General features: G+C 43.6%; 1 protein-coding gene across 1 annotated transcript; it reads left to right on the top strand.

The window, feature by feature from the left end:
• Window positions 1-12,479: 12,479 nt before the first annotated feature.
• LOC128732653 (uncharacterized) lies at window positions 12,480-13,396 on the top strand. Its single transcript, XM_053825945.1, has 2 exons — window positions 12,480-12,935; window positions 13,004-13,396. Exons 1-2 carry the CDS (start codon window positions 12,480-12,482, stop codon window positions 13,394-13,396), a joined length of 849 nt encoding a protein of 282 aa, XP_053681920.1.
• Window positions 13,397-22,316: the final 8,920 nt, after the last annotated feature.

Below are 22,316 nucleotides of genomic sequence, written 5' to 3'. Positions count from 1 at the left end.
TAGAGTCTAAAGGACCGAATAGCGACATACATCTATATATTGGCAACAGTAATTATAGTACTGATTTTTAAGAAGTGCTATCATCTCAAACATAGTTCTTTTCAGAGCCACCAAACAATTTCAAACGGTTTTTTTCAAAACCACCATTGATTCAGTGAAGAATTAAATCAGAATATTTCGCTCTTCTTTTACAAATAAACACTCAAACAATGATACTCACTGATACTCAAATATGCATACCATAAATGCAAATATACCATAAATGCAGTTTGCATTAGTCTTTGATCTAATGATCAGACATAAAGTTATACTTCATCGATTAAAACATGTTATCAATGTAATGAGTATTAGATGACACAGTCCTACGTCACCCTTTCGTACAACCCTTAGGGCTGTATACCTTGTAGTTTTTATCATTAAAGAAGTCCTACCAGCCAAATTTCCAACGTTTTTTCGTGCGACGAAGAAGACAATGTCGACTAATCGTGTTAATTTCCGTCATTCATAAATGAAAATAACCCACGCAAGGCATTGCGGTTATCCTACAGCCAGGAAAACTTACTTGACTTGCAGAAATTTTGTAGAATAACAATTGTCATGCCGTCCTACACAAAGACATGCGCGTTAGCTTCGTAAACATTGTTATGATTTTTATTTCGGACGATGAAAAATTTTGATGGACGGATTTTAAAACGGTACGACGAATTTTAGAAATAAATTCAGTTGCGTAATTTCAATAGTATGCTTTAATAGTCGCTTTTCAGTGATTTCAACGTTCAAGGATTGGAAGATAAGTATGTTTTAGTCAAATCAGCACAAGAACTTTAGGAGTATTCATTAAATCCATCCAACAAATGATGAAAATTAGAATGGCTTTACTTATTACGACGGGAATTAGAAAAAAACTCTATATGGTAGCTCACAATCTTGAAAATGAATAAAACGCTGTAAAAATATCAATTTGCAAAAATTTAGATTTGGAGTCAACCCATTTTAACATAACAATTTTTTGATGTGTGTAACTTGGATTATTACAAACCACAAGAAGAATAAACTTACCTGTGTTTATTAACATCGCTATACTACCACGACCAACGACGATGAGGAGCCTAAGTAAGACAAGAAGTTGTTATCCGATCCGACAAGAATATCATAAAAGTATATTCTAAACATTAAATGTTAAAAGGTCTAACACAAATATTGCGACTCTTATTTTGATTCGGAGTTCCTGATCCTGGTAATCAATCAAAGTTGGAGATTTCCATTATAATTGATACCATTCTACTGTCTGGGTGTAACTTCCACTTTGCTTAGTTCAATGCTTTAAGTATTGGGCATGTGTCATAGTTAAGAATACGTAGGACCGAAAAAGTACATTTTAGTCATTTTAGCTTTTACGTTAACTACGAAATCATGGGCAATAACTGGACACTCTTAAATCAGCCTTGAACTGGTTGAGTCATGTAGCATATTGGTTTCCCCTATTACTGGTGCCGACGGGTTCCTTAGAAATAAGAGAATTGATCGCAATATCATCCGGCATCCTAGCGATCAGTCTTGCAGCTCGTGGATTATTTCGACGTTTTGATTTTTTTGTCAAAGCCTTTCAACCTCCACTTCTAGTCTAGTAGCTCATCCGCGAAGTCCGTGAAGGAGTTGGCTACTCTTGCTAAAATTTAATAACATTTGGAAAAACAACTCGTCAGTTGTTACTTAGAAAGATAGTTTTCTAATCAGTTGTTTGTAGCTCAATATTTGATTTGAGTAGCTAGGATGATGTTCAAATATTCATTACAATGTATGTTTGTACTACTAACTAATTTGAATAGATACATAGATGGCAACCACAACAGCAGAAACCATATCGGAAGCCTTTATCCAGCATCACCCATCTTGACAGACAGCAAATTTATGCTGAACGAACCTTCACGCTGCACTGATTGAATCATATAATTGAATAGTATTATTATCTTATTTTCTATTTCCACGTTCCGTCTGCGGATTATGTCCAGATCATACGGTTCTATATGCACTGCAGCTGGCTATTCACGCGGTGGATGGGACTTTTTTTTACTCAAGCTGCTCTTTCCTCTTTTTTCTCTGTATATTGCGAAAGCGGAAAACTTTCACTATCTGGCTGTTGGCGCTGTTCTGGCTAGATACTGGGGCAATGGGAAGCTGCATAAACGTGCAGAGGGAAATGCCAAAATTGAATTTGTCGTAAAAGTTGAACGAACATCTGTAGTCATTCAGCTAATCGACAGAATCCGATTGAAACAGTTTGGGGAAATGTATAAAAGACAGTTCTGCATTTCCCTTCAGAGTAGCTGCTTGTTATTGCTAAATTGAAAACGATTGATTTGATAAGAAAGACAGCAGATTGTTATGAGAGTGTTTATTGTCAGAATCACACTGTATCATTGCATCAACATTTTGCTTGTAACACATGTGACACAACGTGTTAGACGCTGAATATCAATTACATCAACCAAATCAACGTCTTGATGACAGGTCGCGTGCAGTGTGCGTGCGGTGCTCTTTCGGTTATTTATCAATCCATCATTACGGTAATCAATGTCGAAGCTAATGATCGAGCTGCTAATTATATGACTTGAACCAAGTTTATCGAACAAGATTCCAGTCCCATCTTCTTAACTGAAAATGGTCCCATAATTGCCACCTTGAATATGATATTGCCTTGAGGACACTGGCTGGGCTCTACAAATAGTTTATGCTCCGTTGGCTTTCCGTTACATTAATTGATTAGAAATTGCTTCATACTGGCCACTGCAGTCAATGGGAAGAACACACGAGATATTACGCAATCAGGTGGTCCAGTTAGTATGTATATTGAAATGTGTAAGGCTGATAAGGATTGCAACTACTTTGACGAGTAAACCGGTATAAAGTAATGGGTCGCAGACCTTAGGATCTCCAGAGAATTATCTCTGACTAGGGTAGAAGGGCAATCAGGATATAGACTATTAACAAACAACCTTATCTTCTACACATGTAGGTTAGTAAAGTGGGGAGCAAGTTGACTTTGGCGATCAAAGAGCGTGGTATCTGTGATATAACGGCAATAACAATTTCAGTTCCTTATCACAAGGTTGTGCTTCCGGACGTCGTTATCCATAACAACCACTAACATTGTTTTCAGGTTATTGATAGGATAGTGCGAATCATTAGCTGGGAACTATTTTGAAGCTTTTAATTGATCACTTTTTTTAATTTACTTTGTATATGACTATACACGGTCAAGACCTAAACTATATTTAGAATGGGAGGAAGTGTCTTATCCGAAGAATGATTAATTGGATGAACCAAAAAATTAGATATAGACGAAAAATTTATCAGGGCAATGGCATGTTTGCACCCATGCTCTCTCGGTTGGTACCCAAGGGTGTTACTAACTAAACTACCGCCACCCGCTATATTAGGTAGACTAGTAACTAAGTTTGTTTTGTTCTTCCAATTCAATTACCCCCGTATACGCCTCATCATCATCATCATCATCATCATCATCATCATCATCATCATCATCATCATCATCATCATCATCATCATCATCATCATCATCATCATCATCATCATCATCATCATCATCATCATCATCATCATCATCATCATCATCATCATCATCATCATCATCATCATCATCATCATCATCATCATCATCATCATCATCATCATCATCATCATCATCATCATCATCATCATCATCATCATCATCATCATCATCATCATCATCATCATCATCATCATCATCATCATCATCATCATCATCATCATCATCATCATCATCATCATCATCATCATCATCATCATCATCATCATCATCATCATCATCATCATCATCATCATCATCATCATCATCATCATCATCATCATCATCATCATCATCATCATCATCGCAGAAGTCCAACGAGTGACTGACGAGAAGAATCGGCTGCAACTGTGACACACCAGTGCTAGAGTTGCCAGAAAGAGATTTTACCGTCGTAAGAAATGTCAGCGCTGGGATCCTGTTCTTGCGGAGGCAGAGAATTGCTTCGAGAGGCATGATACGAGAAGCTTCATTAACGGGAAACTAACAATCATTAACTTTTCTTCGTAAAGCCCAATTTCGAAAGTAGTTTTTAGGCCCGAAAACGAGGTTTTGTTTATAGAAATGTATTCACTGCATTCTTCTTGCCAATCTGAACACAGCGAATATATTTTCATGGACAAAAATTTAGTTTTGAACAAAAAACTGCTTTTGAAATTTGCAGAATCGATGACGACTAATTTCAGCTTAAAACATTCAACGGAGTCAGGAATGTGCAACGACAAGGAGGGGAACCTGATTACCGAAAGATCAGAGGTGGTCAGGCGTTGGAAACCACCTTAAATGGTAAACAAAATGCAGCTGTCGGCAGATATAGAAAAATGATTGAGAATAATGGACAAGCAGTGATTCCACCAACCTTTGTCGAGGTTAAAAAGCAGCGCTCTTGCTGAAAAACGGCAAAGTAGCTGGAAACAACGGCATTTCCAACCTTTCCAACGAACTTTTGAAAGTTGGAAGCGAACGGCTGTATTGTGCAATCGATCAAGTGAAACTAAAGGTGTTCCATGTGGAAAAGTTTAGCAGTTAAGATTACATAAATGTTTGATTTAATCAATGTAAATATTGTATTTAGCCGTCAGAATTTATAGCGCACTACATCCCTGGCAAACCGAGATTAAATCGCATTAAAACTAGCCATACCCCTGTCGGCTAAGCACTATACACCCTGTGTGTCATACTGAGGAATCTCCAAGGCAAGGCAGCCAACCTAAGCGCACTCACACATTCAGCTAAAGCTATCGACTATTAACGTAAGTCAGACAGCAGCCATTGCTATTACACTCTTAAAAAGAGCACTGAATTCAGTAAAAATTTCGGCTGTTGAGACTCCAGTCTAACGTTCGGTAAATTTTTTTATGATACCAAACGTTACCAAAGATCCGTAAACGTCGATATGCGCCACCGAAATTTTAACCGAACGTTCAGCTGTTGAAATTTCGGTAAATTCTGTTCGACAGTTTGCAATCAGGCGCCAAAATTTAGGACTACCATCACGCGATAGCGCCAGAGCGTATTTTAACTACAGCGTACGACCATTGCCGAGCAAGAAGGTCATTCATACGACCTAGATCGTCCATCGGCGGATAACTACTACGATTTTAATCGCGCGCTAAGAGAAGATCCACAACTTGCAGTTTTATTTGTCGTGCTTGAGGCCAACTGATCGTCATCTGGAGAAACCGGAGTGTGCAGACAGTGATCACAGCAAGAGAATCAACAGAACACTCAGCACTTCGTGAACGCCGGATACACCCGTTCCGGCATTTACAAGATCTTGGCACTATTGGACATCAATCAGAGCATCGAAAGAAAGCCCGGTTCCGGACGGCCGACAACTCTGAGCGACAAGAAGCTCCAACCCAGTAAGAATTTGTCGTGCGATGTCGGACAGACGCAAGCAAGAGTTACGCTTGTGTCGGGCGACCTCCGTCCGATAATTCTTACCGGGAAAGGATTCCGGAGAGAAAGACCGATGGAAAAGTAGCTACATCGCTGCGTGCGCTTGGCCGGGAGGTCGGTGCAAACAGTGAAAAAGTACCTGGCAAACATGAATATACTTGCCAGGAAGTAGCAGTCCTGTCCACTGGTCTCGGAGGTGCAGGCAATGACGCAGCGGCAGTGGCTGAATAAGATGGTCAAGACGATTTTCCCGCCGAATCGCGACGTGGCGGTGGTGATGGACGACGAGACCTATCTCACTCGGGATGGCAACGACTGGCAGGGCACTTCGTATTTTACTTTCCCCACGAAAGATGTGAGCTCCGAGGTGAAGTGCATTTCACACACCAAGTTCCCCAGGTGTTGCTGTGGCTGACAATCAGCGAGAAGGGGATGTCAAAGCCGCTCTTCTTTCGCTCTGGACTGGTCGTGAACGGGGAAATTTATAGTACGAATTGCCTGCCGGAAACGGGATACGAGCAACCTTGCTGGAGATCAGGTAACCAACCCCGGTGGAAGCCAAGGTCGTATGTCGACAGGGAAGGAGGGCTTTTTCGAGCTTCGTTGGCCCTCCGACGAAACAAGGGGTTGGTGTAGCAGGCTTTGCAAGCCGTCATCACGAAAAATACTAGAGCACGGAACGAAGAACAAGGAAATTCGGACTGGAACAATCGGAATAGATCCACGCGATGAAAAAGGACTATGAATTGGAAATTCGGGACGTGGAACTGCCGATCTCTTAATTCCCAAGAGAGCACTCGAGTGCTCTCCGACGTATTGAAGAGCCGCAAGTTCGACGTCGTAGCGCTGCAGGAGGTGTGCTGCTCAACGGTACGTACGTTCAGAGATGGACATATCATCTACCAGAGCTGCGGAAACACACACGTGCTGGGTACAATTTTCATAGTGATGGGCGAGATCCGGAAACGAGTGATTGGGTGGTGACCAATCAATCCTCGAATATGCAGGTTGAGAATCAAGGACTGATTATTTAATATAAGGATCATCAACGTGCGCAGCCATCACCTCAGAAGTACCGATGACGACAAGGATGAATTTTACGTGCAGTTGGAGAGTGAATACGGCCGCTGCCTAAAACATGATATTAAGATCGTCATCGGGGATTTCAATGCTCCGGTCGGTCAGGAGGAGGAATACAAACCAGTGATTGGAAGGTTTAGCGCACACCAGCGGACCAACGAAATGGGCCTAAGACTTATCGACTTTGACGCCTCGAAGAACATTACCGTACGTAGTACCTTTTTCGAGCACAGAATCCATCACTTGGATTACTATCTAGTGTTGGTTGAGATGGGCCCGAAACTCTCGGTTGTGAACAATATTCGGTACCGACGCCAACCTCGGTTAGATCTCGCGCGACTAAAGCAGCCAGATGTCGCCGCAAACTACGCGCATTCACTCGAAGCTGTGCTGCCGGAAGAGGACGAGCTGGACGAAGCCCCTTTCGAGGACTGTTGGAACACCATCAAAATAGCCATCAGCAGTGTAGCAAAGAGCTCCATCGGGCATGTGACCCGGAATCAGCGGAACGATTGGTTTGACGATGAATGTAGGAGGGTGATGGATGAGGAGAACGCTGCACCCAAGATGCGCAGTGCCACACGTCAGAACGTGGAAAGACACAAATAGAAGAAGATGCAGTAAAACTGAATCTTTCGAGAGAAAAAGTGCTACTTGGAAGAGCAGGAATACACAGAGTTGGAGCGGCTGCATCGTTCTCATGCAACGCGAAAGTTCTACCAGAAATTGAACGAATCGCGTAAAGGCTTTGTGCCGTGGGCCGAAATGTATCGGGATAAGACTGACAGTATTCTGACAGAAAAGCTAACCGTTTGTATACACCGGCTAATTGTTAGAATTTGGGATACAGAACAGTTACCGGTGGATTGAAAAGATGGGGTTATCTGCCCGATCTATAAAAAGGGTGACAAGTTGGACTGTGAGTACTATCGAGCGATCACCGTTCTCAATGCCACCTATAAAGTCCTGTCCCAAATCATTTTCCGCCGACTATCACCAATTGCGAACAGATTTGTGGGAACTTATCCAGCCGGCTTCGTCGAAGGTCGGTCTACAACGGATCAAATATTTACACTGCGGCAAATCCTCCAAAAAGGCCGTGAATACAGAGTTCCCACGCAACATTTGTTCGTTGATTTCAAAGCCGCATATGATACCATCAACCGCAAAGAGCTAAATCATTCACTCATGGACATTCAAAGTCATAGACGAGAACAGCTTCCCCAGGAAGCTCATTAAACTGATTGAATCTACGATTGATGGAACACAGTGCTGTGTTCGGATTTCGGGTGGATTGTCAAGTTCATTCGAATCACACAGAGAGCTTCGTCAAGGTGATGGTCTTTCATGCCTACTGTTCAACATAGCGCTTCAAGGTGTTATGAATCGAGCGGATATCCACACGCGCGGCACGATATTCAACAAATGTAGTCAATTCGTCTGCTTTGCCGACGTAATAGATATTATCGGTAGAACATCTGAGGCAATGGCTGAACAGTACATCTGACTAAAGCGCGATGCTGAAAAGATTCTGTTGAAGGTAAATACGTCTAAAACAAAGTACATGCTGGCTAGCGGAACCTAGGCCGAAAGACGCCGCTTGGGCAGTACTATATTGATCGACGGCGATGAGTTTGAGGTAGTCGACGAATTTGTCTACCTTGGCTGGTAATGGTGGACAATGATACCATCCGTGAGATTCGGAGGCGTATTATCAGCGGAAGTCGCGCTTACTATGGGCTTCACAAGCAATTGCGGTCTAGCAGACTAAGTCCCCGTACAAAGTGCACTCTGTACAAGACGCCTATTAGACCGGTTGTTCTCTACGAGCATGAAATATGGACAATGCTCGAGGAGGACCTGCGAGTGCTCAGAGTTTTCGAACGACGAGTGCTAAGAGCGATCTTCGGCGGCGTACAGCAGAACGGAGCATGGAGGCAGAGATGAATCATGATCTCGCACAGATCTGTGGCGAACCCAGTATCCAGAAGGTGGCTAAAGCTGGACAGATACGATGGGCAGGGCATGTTGCAAGAATGCCGGACAACTACCCTGCAAAGATGGTGTTCGCCTCAAATCCGGTAGGAACAAGATGACCAGGAGCGCAGCGAGCAAGATGGTTAGACCAGGTAGAACGAGATCTGGCGGAGAGTACTCGGTGTCCGAGGAATTGGAGAGCGGTAGCCCTTAACCGAGTTACATGGAGTAACTTTGTTCAACAGGCTTTGTCTTAGGACGGCAAGCCACCTAAGTAAGTAAGTAAGTGCCTGCTGGAAGTTGTGTTATTCATCAAGAAAGACCATAAGGGCGAAGAAGTGGTGTTCTAACCGGATCTGGCGTCGGCCCACTACTCAAAGCGATCGTTGGAGGAAATAGAGCGGCTGAATATCGAAGTCGACGAACCCGCCCAGCGTCTCCCAGCTGCACCCTATCGAGAATTTCTGGGCAAACATGAAGCGTAAGATTTACTCTAACAATTTTGTCGCAAAAACTGAGGAGGAATTGATAAATAAAACGGAGAAAGAACTCAAAAATATACCTACACGCATGTTTTCGTCCACCATGGCGAATATTGTGGTTAACTGTCAGAAGGCCACTCGCGAGGGCGTAGATTTTTTTGCAAGTAAGCTAATATAATTACCTTCCATTGGAAATTTATGACATTCAATTAGCTGTCTTAGTTTTTTTATCACCATCCGAAAAAATCCATTTTTTAATGCATAATGTTTACCTTGCGACAAATCCTCGGTAAATTCCGGTTATTCTCTTTGCAGACTCACCATTTCTTTATAAACTCCAAGGTGGATCGTACGCCACATATCATAAACTTTGCCAAAACAAGCTGATAGAGAGCGTGGTAGCTCTTCGGGTGTGGGATATGTAACAACGATGTGAGTCGTGAAGTAAAAAGGTGGATAGCGGCTGCCAATAGCGCCATCTACGGATTACGTAGCCAGCTAAGGTCCCCTAGCTCGCAACTCCGTCCTGGTGGTACTCTGCGGCCGTGAAGCGTGGATGTTGAAGAAAAGCGACCGTCGAGCTCTTAGTTTTTTTGAGCGTTAGAACGTGCGATCAATTTTTGGCAGCATATTCGAAGAAAGAGTGTAATGCAGGCGCATGAACCACGAAATTTACCTAGTATACTGTAATTGTGAAGCGAATAAAAGACGGCAGACTACAGCGGGCTGGCCACGCAGCAAGGATGCCGGATGAAAGTTAAGTGAAAACTATATTCAGCAGATAACCCGACAGAGTCCGCCGACTTCGCAGCAGCCCCGTGTACGTTAGATGAGGATTTTTGACGCGGGTGTTAGGGATGATTGGAGAGTGGTGTTTAAGACCGGCATACGTGGATATCACTCCTAAATTTCCAAGCAGTATACGATACATACGATACAAAACGGAATTAGTTATGGCGGGCTATAACTGAACATGGTTTCGCATGTGACGTTAGATGGTTTGAACCGAAGTGACGGACTATCAAATCTACTGTTCTACAAAATATTGTGATTTGTTATAGAAGATGGGTGACAGAAAGCGTAGCAGCCTTGCGGTTGTTGGAGTCACAATCGACGTGTTCAACGAATTGGTTTACCTTGATGTGCTAGTGACATGTTTGAAAATGTTAGCAAATAAGTAAAGGAACAGATAACGACAGCAAACGAGGCCTTTTACGATCTTCCAGCTTGGTCCAGAAATTCGCACAAAACTTGCTATCAACAGGTCTTTGATTCTTCAAGAGAACGCTCAAGGAGAGCGACCCACGATTTTTTGGTGCATTTAAGTGCAAAATCCTGCGGTCAATACTTGGCGATGCTGAAGAGTGGCGAAGACGCATGAACCAGGTATATAAAAATGTGTATATTGTCAAGTGATTAAAACAATCGCCTGCAGACTAAAAGGCCTGGCCACGCAGCAAGAATACCGCGTATAGAAAACATTTAGTAGAGAACCCGAAAGAGCTTCGGAAACTAAATAAACAAGAGTAAGATGTATATTGAAGAAAGTATCGAATATGTGAAAATAAAATAAAAGTTGGGAAGTCTAAATGGACAACGGAGTAATCCACCCGGCAAAATTTTGACATAAGCTGACGCCAGCGCTGAAGTTGTTGGCAACATGTAATGCCTGTTGCCCACAATATCATATTACAAACTTCCGCATACGCTTTGCTCACCTCTCAACCCAACACAAGCGGGCCTCTAATGCTAATGTCATTCTTAATGTTAGTGACCAATCCGTGGGTTTCTCCATTGCTCACCTATTTGACATCCAATTCTAAAAATAACCTACGCAAAAGTCATAATTTTCTTGCACGCCATTGTATTAGGGTGTTTATTATTTTCGATAAACCGTTCGTCCGTTGATTAGACTCTCTTTGGCGATTTTCCGAGTTAACAACCCTTTACCGACCGATTTCCCGTCTACCATCCGGACAGAAAGTGAAAATTAATAAGCGTTTTCTGCGCGATGGTCAAGCCAACCCTTCGGAATGGCTTTTAAAAAATTAACACTTTCCATTATGCTAATAACCGTGGCGAAGTATTTTTGCTGGTTATTTAATCCGCTCGTAATCCTTTCGAAAAAGAAGAATCACTATTTTTTTGACAGCATTGGGCATAATTGCCCTTGCCAGGTGTAATGAAAAACTTCATTGAATCTAAGCATAAACACAAACACACAGCTAAGAGGAGAGAGTGCTGAAAGAGGTATTAACCGTTGAATGAGGCGTGAAAATTGTTTCCCTCTCTGTCGTCATCGTCCCTGGCTTTTGGTTCGGTTTGGATACCGGACAGTCGGATTCAGGCTGGAAAAATGCGGTCCGTTCGTGGGTGCGTTGTGTAGTTTGTGGTTGCTCGAATGGAAAAATAACATTGAAATCATTTTCAATATTTGTTAAAAAGGAAAGAAAGCAACCACTTGTGTTGTCTGTTTTTGAAGAATTTGGATCAAACTAGCCTCTAGCTGGGTGGTTCGTTGCGTTGAACGGCAACAGACTTTTCACGCTTTGATTGGTTTTAGCTTGCCACTGATAGGCAACTGCACTGTTTTTCTTTTTTTATCCTTCGAAGCCGGTACGTCAAACTGTGTAGGAATTGCTGTGGGGTGGTGTGGGTGGCAGATGATCGTGAGACTGACGAACGGGTTGGAATTTCTCTACACGCGCGGGTAGGATTTTCGTAGATATTGAACGGAATCTTATGGCGTCGAAGCCGCTCAGAGGTCCGAGGAAAAAGGGGGAAAATGTGCGATTTGTAAACATGCCTCTTGTCTGCAACCGGAGCGCCGAGGGTAATAGAATAGAACCGAATTAATATACGTGAGTGAATGCTTGTCTCGCTCTCACTCACATGCCTGTTTTTCCGTGGCAGGCTGTTCCGCGATCCCGCAAGAGACGCAACGGTTGTCGCTGAAAAACGGGTTGTAGTAGTATTTCGCTGACTGGTAGAGATAGTTGTTGTTGCTGCTGGTGCATGCCAGCAAAATGCAACCGTCTTGGAAGATGCACCGTCGAGACTCGCGTGTGTGCATTAGGTTATGCTGATGCACCTGCCGTATGTATAGATGCTCGATTTTCTAGTGCACATACTTTATGCTGTTGATCGGCAGCCAGTTATCAGGACCACGACTCAGGGTGGGGAGGAGGAAAACTCTGGGTAGCTGGAAAAATGAAAATTCAACCAGCTTGGTCGGTGGTATATATTGCTTGATCAGACCGGAGATAGGCACAGTTTGATTTCATTCGTCTACAGTTCTAGAACTATCCCAAGCAGAGAGTGAGAGGTTCCGTGAAGCGGTTCAACTTTGTGATCTGTTTTCCCCGCAAAACAGATTTACTCAAGCGTATAAGTTAGTGATTAGTTTAGTACAGGCAGCAATTAGTCAGAAAATGAAGGTGTTCAAGTGTTTACTAGTGATAAGCTGCTTGGCTACCGTGTCATTCGCTCACAGTGCGTCCGCGGCTCAATCGATCAATTCGAACCAAATTGACGACAGTAATGACCCGCAACAGCAGCAGCAAACGCCCCGATCTGGATCCTATCTTGGCGAGATCAGATATTTGTACAAAACCTACAATGATTGTGCCAATTCAGATGTTTCTACCTGCCTGAAGATGAAACTGTTCACCATCCTGGACCGGGTGGCGCGATCGCTGAAGGATTTCAAGATCAGCGAAGGTATTAAATTCGTTCGTGACCAGGAAGTACCAATTGACAGCACCCCCGTTAAAACTGAAGCTCAACTGGAACAGGAGTTACCTCGCTCAATGGACGAAAAGGAGCGCTCCCTGAACTCGATGCTGTTTGATAAAGTACTATCCTTCTTCCAAACTCATACCCTGCAAGTAAGTGTCGGTTGACTGCCATTGCCTGCAACGAAAAACTAATATTCTAATCCTTCTTTAAATTTCAGGTCAAATTCCCATCCAGCGAGGAGATCAAACGATCCATGGATGAAGTCCGCGCAGGAGGTGGTGGTCTCGGCGGTGGCGGCTATGGCGGCGGTCTCGGTAACAAGGACAAGAAAAACGGACACTGGATCATGATCCCACTGCTGCTCGGAAGCACTCTGGTTCCCCTCGCTTTCGGTGCTCTAGCTTTGCTGGCCGGTAAAGCTTTGATCGTATCCAAACTTGCACTTGCACTTGCCTCGATCATCGGCATTAAGAAACTCATCTCCAGTGGAGGCGGCCATCACGAATCTGCCCACGAGGTTGTCGTATCCGGTGGACATGGTGGCAGTTGGGGCCGTATCGGCTCCCCTCAGGGCTTAGCGTACAACGGATACGGACACTACGCCCAGTAAGATCATCTCGAATAGTGCGTGCCGGACAGGAAAACAAAAGAAAAGCAACACGCTAAGCCAAAGCTTGTGATGATAGCTCACAAAGAACACGTATCACCCACACACCAATACGTACACACACAGATAGATCGAGAATTTCAGGATACTGACTGATGATCGAAGAATGGAAAACCCAAGTTTTTTGTTTGTTTTTGCGTTACCTCACCTATGGCTCTCTCATTCTGTTCTGTGACCAACCAAAATGTAAAGGAATGAAATCGTTCCTGGTCCTGTTTATTTTTTTGAATCAAACCAAGCTTAGCATTTTTTTAAAATTGTTTTTAAAAACTTGCTAAAATATTTATTTAACATAATTGTAATTTTATTTATTACACTCGAAGAACTGATTATTTATTTAATTAAGTCTCTTAAGATCCATTTGTAAAAAGCCGAATAAATTAAAATGATGAAATAGAAAAATAAAACCCGTCGGAGTAATCTTTGCGTTCCGAAACAGCAAAAAAAATGAGGCCAACGACTCTCTTTCCATTTCAATTACCGATCGTACTTGAAGTCACAAAATAAACCTAGTTAGTACTCTCATCCTCCAGTTTCATTCGATTGCTTCCGCTGATGCAGCAGCACAGCGTCCCCAAAAAGGAAGCATCAATCTAGATTGAAATTTTCCCAGCGCTGGCGGGAAAAACTTGTTTGCTCACGCTACAAGATGTAGCACATCTTCAGCTTCACGGTCATTGGGATAACTGGTACTGTGGTGCCACAACAACCAGCTAGGACAAGCAAGCGTCTAACTGCACATTTTGTTCGTTACGAATGAAGCATAGGCTGGTGAACGGAAGACGATCTGGTTGGGCAGCGGGTTGACTATCGCGTGCTGGCCGAGTGCGGTCCAGTAATTCTGCACAGCAGCTGCACAGTTGATTAGCGAAAGTTAAGTTTTGATTCTGTTAATTTTCACTTTGCCAACCCGGCTAGGCTGGGTGAAAGGGAAATTATAGGCGGCAGTTAGCATGAATATCCGCGATTGCTGTTGATATGAATTATGAATTGCAGTGTCTAGTGTATGGCTGCCAGTGGGTGGAGAGGAAACGGATGAGTAAGCTGGGCGAAGAAAACTGCAATCGATGAGTGAAAATGTTTCAACACTGCGTAGCGGAAATAATTAGGTACATCTTGTAAATAACGGATAAGCACATGAAAGTTACTCGCAAACCAGTAGGGTGTTGAATGTTTTTTTTTCTCTCTAAACTCCAGGTCTATAATTGAGTAATCCACGATGACAACAGCTGCACGAGTGACATTAATCGGGGCTGGGGAGTTTAAAATTCAGAAAGGGGTCAGTCCCGGCGTAGTGGTCTGCATTCACGCCTCTCTTTTTCAGATGTTTACGGGTCGACTCTTTTGGTAATAACATACCAAGCGAGTTAAAAGTCCGAATGTAATAGTAAAATCCATATGATTCTAGTATTACCTTCTGACGGGGCTTACTGACTAGAAAATGATTCCGGAATGCGCTGCAAGTACTCAGTCATTCTTCATGGGTCTTTGGATAGTCAGTAGAGCTAACACCATCTATAACCCGAAATTAAGATAATTGGACTAACCATCACTGAAGTTATCGTTTTTCATAATATCACTGCCGGACAGTGGGAGATAGATAGGATATACACTCACACATAACACACTAAAATTTCCTCTAGGATTTGACCAGGAAAGTCCATTGTCGTTCATTGTAAACCTCCGAGCTGCTAAGTGCTTTAGCGATATCTTAGCATTCTTAGCACGATGGTGGCAAAAATACTATACACTAAACGGACATCTTCATCGGTGGTGGCAGTTTCTCCTTCCTCGCCTAGGGATTATTCCAGGCTCTATTGACGCACTTACGAACTTATTTGACAGCCCCCTATAGTTCGAAGTATCGCTGAGGGGCTGCTATCTTGGCCACTCTGGTTCGCGGTCGCTCCACCAAGTTTTATCCGAAATCCGAAGGTTTTGTCACTGGCGTGTTATGAGCATGCTGCTGTTAGCACAGAACTTTGTAATTAGTTCCCTATTTTCGCTTTCAGGCTAGTAACCGGCTGAATAATGCGTTTCGTAGGTGTCTTGCGCACCTGTGGGCATAAAATGGACCCTACAGTGTGTAACTAGCGGGTAGAGGACACACACAGCAATGCGGAGACTCCCCTCTTCACTGCCTCAGGGTCGGCATACGGTCTTGGCTACCGGACAAGAAAACACTTGGAATCGATCTCAAGCAAACTCCCTTTTATTCTTCGCTGTCGACACTTTATTCAACCCACTTTCTGTCTCCTACCGCTTAGCTTTCTATCTTTCACTTCGGGGCCCCTTTCCGTCCGCAGTCGCCTACTTCCGCTTCGAACCTTCCGGACACCGCCGCCGCTTTCCCTTCTGGATATTGGGAGGATACGTTTGGGCGTCGATCCCCGTCTCTGATGTCAACGTGCTCACACTTACGGCCGGTATTAGAGCGACCGGGCCACGGGATCGGGTTGATCCTCAGTATACGAGGTATACAAAACTATACTGTGAGGTCCTGAGAGCACAATGGGGGGAAATAGAAAATGGAGGGTGGGCGTCAATTGGAGGCTTTTTTCCGCTTACATCCGGCTTAACATTTTACCTGAACGACCAGTATATCCGGCACGATCCTCTTCTCCACTCTTTCACCTTTCAGCTGTAACTCTACTCTTTATTTAGCCAACCTTTGTGGCTCTACTGCTTCCTTTTTTGTTGGTTTGCAGTCTTTGATCTTCGCGACCTTTCGCTTTCAGGTTAGCCGAATTATTCGATCGTTCAGGATGGCGGATAACATTTCGCGCTCTCCAACTGCGCTCCCATTAATTCCTCCCCATTTTCCGTCGTTTACACCGCTTTTCTTCGGTCGTCCGTTGTCACGCATGAGTCCTCTGGCGGGGAGTAGAAGTACTGCGGTTGCTTCTCGTCGAGTCATTTGTGGGATTTGTTAGAGACAATACCTGTGACCAATGACAACTATTTTCTTTTCTTTTTATTCATTTAATACGAGCTACTCGCGTTTAATCTCGGCATTCTTGGGTTGCCATACGGTCACTGGTTACAAGTGGTGCACAGCCTCTTATTCAGCAACTCCTATCCCTAACTCCTCGTGGTACCAACCGGGATACAAGCAACGTTAGTGGAGATCGGGTAACCAACCCAATCATTTCGAGCTTCGTTGGTCCTCCAGCGAAACAGGAGGTTGGTGCTACAGGCATTGCAACCTCACAACGAAAACGGACTATGGATTGAAAATTCGGGAAGTGGAACTGCCGATCTGTCGGTATCCATGTGATAACATGGATATTATCGGCAGAATATCTGGAAAGATTTGATTAAAGGTAAATATAACTAAAACAAAGTACATGCTGGCCAGCGGAACCGAGGCCGGATGACGACGCTTAGGCAGTAGTATAACGGTCTACGGCGATGAGTGTCAGGTAATTGACGAATTTGTCTACCATGGCTCACTGCTAACGGATGACAATAACACAGTGGTGCCCAGGCATAAGTATGGTGCGGGCCAAATCAGATGCTCCATGAATGCCGCGGGCCGCAATGACCTCTGGTCATTGTTACGCATAAAAAATGTGAAATATAGGACTGCAAAAATCATGTTCTAGGAATCACCACAGTTCAGATCCACAACATGCCCGAGGCATTACGTTTTAACTGCGTGAGCCCTGTGTCTTCAAAAAAATTACTGATAAGTCCATCAATCCACAAAACAGTCCACGGGCCGCACGAATCATTCTAAAGGGCCGCAGTTTGGCCATCACTGCAATAACACCAACCTCAAACTCATCGCCGTCGATCAATATACCACTGCCCAAGCGGCGTCGTTCGGCCTCGGTTCCGCTGGCCAGCATGTACTTTGTTTTAGACGTATTTACCTTTAACCCAATCTTTTCTGCTTCGCGCTTTAGTCTGGTGTACTGTTCAGCCACCGACACAGATGTTCTTCCGAGGATATCCATGTCATCGGCAAAGTAGACGAATTGACTAGATTTGTTGAAGATCATGCTCCGCGTGTTAATATCCGCTCGGTTCATAACACCTTGTAGCGCTATGTTGAACAGCAGACATGAAAGACCATCACCTTGACGAAGTACTATGTGTGATTCGAATGAACTTGCAATCCACCCGAAATCCGAACACAGCACCATCCAGCGTAGATTTAATCAGTTTGATGAGCTTCCTGGGTAAGCTGTTCTCGTCCATGATTTTCCATAGCTCTTTCCGGTTGACGGTATCATACCCAAGAAACACAGCTTGTTATAGAACAGTATCACATTACATATATCAGAACTTCTCTATTACCAGAAAGCGCAAAAAATTGAGGTCTAATGAAGCAATAATTGAAAGAATAATTGTAATTCATTTGATATGAGCTGTGAAATAAATTCATATTATCACAAAACATCTCAAAACCTTAATAATAACGACATATGTTTGACATTGGGTGACCACACGTCCTGATTTACCAGGACATGTCCTGTTTTCACGAGCGGTGTCCTGGTTTACAGCGGAAAATCCTGATTTTTAAAATGAAATCCTGCTTTACTAAAGAAATTGAAGTACATATGTTTTTAAAGTCCTGCTTTGTCAGTTTCTCTAGCAACATAGGTTATCTTATCTTCGATGCCTGATTTTACATTCTCAGTTTCGTAAATGTAGCATACTTTCAACTGTTTAAACTGCTGTAGACCCGACGACGAGACGTTCGACAGTTGATCTGGATGAAGGCGTTTATTGGCTGCACACCGACACGAACGAGAACTTTGCATGATTATCGGAAGTACTTTTTTCCAAGCAAAGGTAATCACAAGCCACCCTTGGGTTCACCTGACCAACGGGTATTGAGCCTAATCTGTCTAAACTCTCTTCGATGGCCGATTTTTCTCATATATCATCAATATGCGTTCCCTACGGGATGCGGATACACCCTGAATCGTTACCTAGTACCAGTAACTGTGCGCTCAAACCTACGACGGAATACAAAGTGCTCCCACATTTTGCAGCGGCGTCTTTCTACAATAACAAGAAATTTCGTAGGGCAGTATCACGCGAGTTTTACGAGAGGCCGTGCTGCTACGGGTCAAATTTTCTTACTCAGACAATTCCTCCCGAGTTGTCGGGAGTACAACATACCCACGGGTTATATTGACATGGATTCCAAGGCAGCATATGATACAGTTAAACTTGAAAAGCTATGGCAGTTAGTGCACAAGAACGGTTATCCAGACCAACTAACGCGGTTGACTCCTTTCGAATTGTCCTTTGTCATTTGGACTGTTTGTTGAGCATCGTTATAGGAGGTGTGATCCGACGAGCGAGTATTGGAACGAATGAGACGAACTTCAGCAAACGTAGCCAACTCCTTGTCTTTGTAGACGACGGAAAACGGAGGTTAAGAGGATTGGGTAAAAAATCAATGCGTCGCAAACCAAATATATAGGGGAACTGCTAATAATACAGCTAAGGAGATTCAACGATGCATTTAAGCTGGAATTCGGACCTTCTTTTCACTCCACAAGACTTGTGCAGCCTTGCTTATGGAAGATAGACGTGTATTTGTGCGAAAGGTGTTGCGGACTATTTTTGGCGGAGTACAAGCAGAAAGCAGAGAATGGCGCAGGCATATGAGCCATGTCGCAAAAATGCACCAGCGACTCTAGAAAAAGAGGGACCTTTTTTTCCTTGTTGGGGACCTTGGACCACTGCGACCAGTTCTTTGATCTATTGTGGAGGGACCTTACGTGCTGCGTAGCTCGACCAGATTGTCCAGAGACTTGCGAATGTCGAGATGCTCAACGAATTGGCGACAAATCGGCCAGGACGAGTAAAATGGAGAAAAGCTCTTGATATAGCATGTGCAACCCCGGGTCCGTATGGTATGGTATGGTATTCGTTTCTGGTCTCCTATGTGATGTTTTTCTGGGGCTTGCCAGAATATTTGGGAGCTTTTCCTCTGGTTTTCGATACCATTCCGACGGTAGTTAGGTTTAGCTTGCTCACTGAAACTCACTATAGCATTTATACATGAAAGCATTTGACTCCACAATAGAGTGTAATTTGGTTATCTGTATGGTTGGAGTGGTACATGATCACGATCATATTTGTCTAGCATTGTGAGAATTGTACCTCTAAATACAAGGAGCGGAAGCTTAGGTTGGTCGATTTATCGAATCTAAATCTTCATAGGCCGACGGCGATGAGTTTGGGTAGACGACTAATTTGTCTACCTTGGCTCACTGGTAACGGCAGACAATGATACTAGTCGTGAGATTCGGAGATGTATTAACAGCGGAAGTCGTGCATACTATGGGCTTCATAAGCAATTGCGGTCGAGCAGACCGCCCTTGTACAAAGTGTACCCTGTGCAAGACGCTTACTAGACCGGTTGTTCTCTACAAGCATGAAACATGAACAATGCTCGAGGAGGACCTGCGAGTTCTCTGTTACCGTCGGCTTAGTATCTGCCCAAGATTTAGGAGACTGTCGCGGGTGCAAAATACTTTATGAATGTCCCGCAATAAATTGTCAAGAGAGTAGTTGGAACACCCTATTGCGAACGGCATTCCCCGATGACGTGTACGCAGCCATACGTCAACGGCTTCCACCCACCCACCACCAGGGAGCGGAAAATGAAGCAAAGCTATCGCTCTTAGGACCCCTGAGTTTCCTGAGTTTTCTGCGTTTACCTGACGGTTACCAACGTGACCCGAAACTGTACCTGAGTTGTACCGAATTTAGTCCTCACATCCGCCGTTACCACCACATCCGTCAATCCTGAAGCTGAAGGAGCGTCCTGCCAACGACGCCATCGCAGTTACGCCGCATCATCGCCGTCGCGCTTATTCAGAGCCCCAAGTACGCCCGCAGCCGGAACGCCGGGAGCAGGCCATCAAGCTTCGTGCCAAAAGTCATCGACCGCAAACGGATCCCGGTCAGCAACTCCGCCGGAAGTGAAACCCCTAGATATCAAAAGGTAGGAGTTACCGAGGGAAATCCGTTGATAAAGGGAACAGTTTAAGCAGAAGGTTTTCAGGGGTTTTCTTGACAGCAAGTCGCGAACGTTTGCAGTCCCTGAGGTTTGTTTTAGGGGGTGTCGTAAGTGCTTACGATCCCGTCAATTACAACTCGGAGTTTTCGGAATACGAGTACTAAGAACGATCTTCGGCGGCGTACAGGAAAACGAAATATGGAGATGGAGGATTAACCATGGATGAATGATGAACTATCGACCAAACGATGAACATGCACAGCTCTATGGCGAACTCAGTATCTCAAAAGGTGGCTAAAGCTGGACGGTTACGATGGGCAGGAGATGTTGCAAGAATGTCGGACAACTACTCTGCAAAGATGGTGTTTGCCTCAAATCTAGTAGGAAGAAGACGACCAGGAGTGCAGCGAGCAAGATGGTTAGACCAGGTGGAGCGAGATCTGGCGGAGAATACTCGGCGTCCGAGGAATTGGAGAGCAGTAGCCCACAGCCGAGTTAACTGGCGGAACGTTATTCAACAGGCGTTGTCCTAGGATGGCAAAATACTTAAGTAGATACCGTAATCCGGGGATACTTGCAACACGGGGGTTACTTGCAACACTTCGGCGCATCGCGCTTTTGACAGCTCTAACGCATGTGTTTGTTAACATAACCATTTGCACCCAATGCCATTTGTTTACCATTTTAAAGAAGGGATATTTACCAATTGTTTAGTTAAGTTTAATCCATTACATCATTGTTTTGCTTGTTTTTATACGATTGGAAAGTAACTTCACTATCAGAGTAGGAAAAATGGATATGCAAAGTTGGGTTAGTTCATTGACATGGAATTATTTTTTATTGTTTGGTTCCTGTACACAATAAGTGCATCATATAAGCTAACAAATAGCAACTTTGAGCTTTGTTTATATTTTGAACTTGGAGAAGAAACGATGAATTCGTGTTATTACTTCCAATATGGCGCGGCTTGCAGCACTTGTAAAAAGGAAAATTATCGTAATAGACAGTATGTACAAAGTAAGTTTGCATCTCTACGATGTTATTTTGTCTACTGCCATCTCGAGAAAAATTAAAATTGTGAAAAATTCCACGTGCCTTGAAACGGCAATTTGGAGTTCACCGACATGCTGCATTTTCACCGAATATCTTTAAAAAAGCGATAGACGAAATTGGGAAACAAAAAACGCCTTCAGTATCTCTTATTTTACTGCAGTCACATTCAAAATATCTAAAAATAGTCATTTGCGGTTTGAAATCAGATATAAAATCATAACAAACGCAAAATCAGAAAAGTTATGCAAGTAACCCCGTTTTCTGGGTAACTTGCAACATCCATATTTTCGGTTCATTCTACAGATTCATTTAGTTGATACTTTTTTCTCATAATCTTAAATCAAAAGTACTCACCACTATACAAGTTTTGGCTACTTACACTTGGACCTAAACGGTATACTTCGAAAGTTATACTAAGTCAAAGTTCAAAAGTGTTGCAAGTATCCCCGGATGACGGTAAGTAAATCTTCATCGGCATGTTTGGGCAGAAAATGTCCTGATTTTTAGTTGGATCGATATGGTCATATGCGGCTTTGAAGTCAACGAACAAATGGTGCTTTGGAACTCTGCATTCACAGCCCTTTTGGAGGATCTGCCGTAGAGTAAATATTTGATCCGTTTTAAACCGATCTTCGACGAAACCGGCTTGATTCGATCCGATAAATCTGTTGGCAATTGGTGACAAGCGACGGAAAATGATTTGGGTAAGCACTTTGTAGGCGGCATTGAGAACGGTGATCACTCCATAGTTCTGGCAGTCCAACTTGTCGCCCTTTTTATAGATCGGGTAGATAACCCCATCTTTCCAGTCCTCCGGTAACT

This window comes from Sabethes cyaneus, chromosome 1 (genome assembly GCF_943734655.1).
Source record: "Sabethes cyaneus chromosome 1, idSabCyanKW18_F2, whole genome shotgun sequence".
Taxonomy (NCBI): domain Eukaryota; kingdom Metazoa; phylum Arthropoda; class Insecta; order Diptera; family Culicidae; genus Sabethes; species Sabethes cyaneus.
This window is presented reverse-complemented; position numbering and strand designations above follow the sequence as displayed.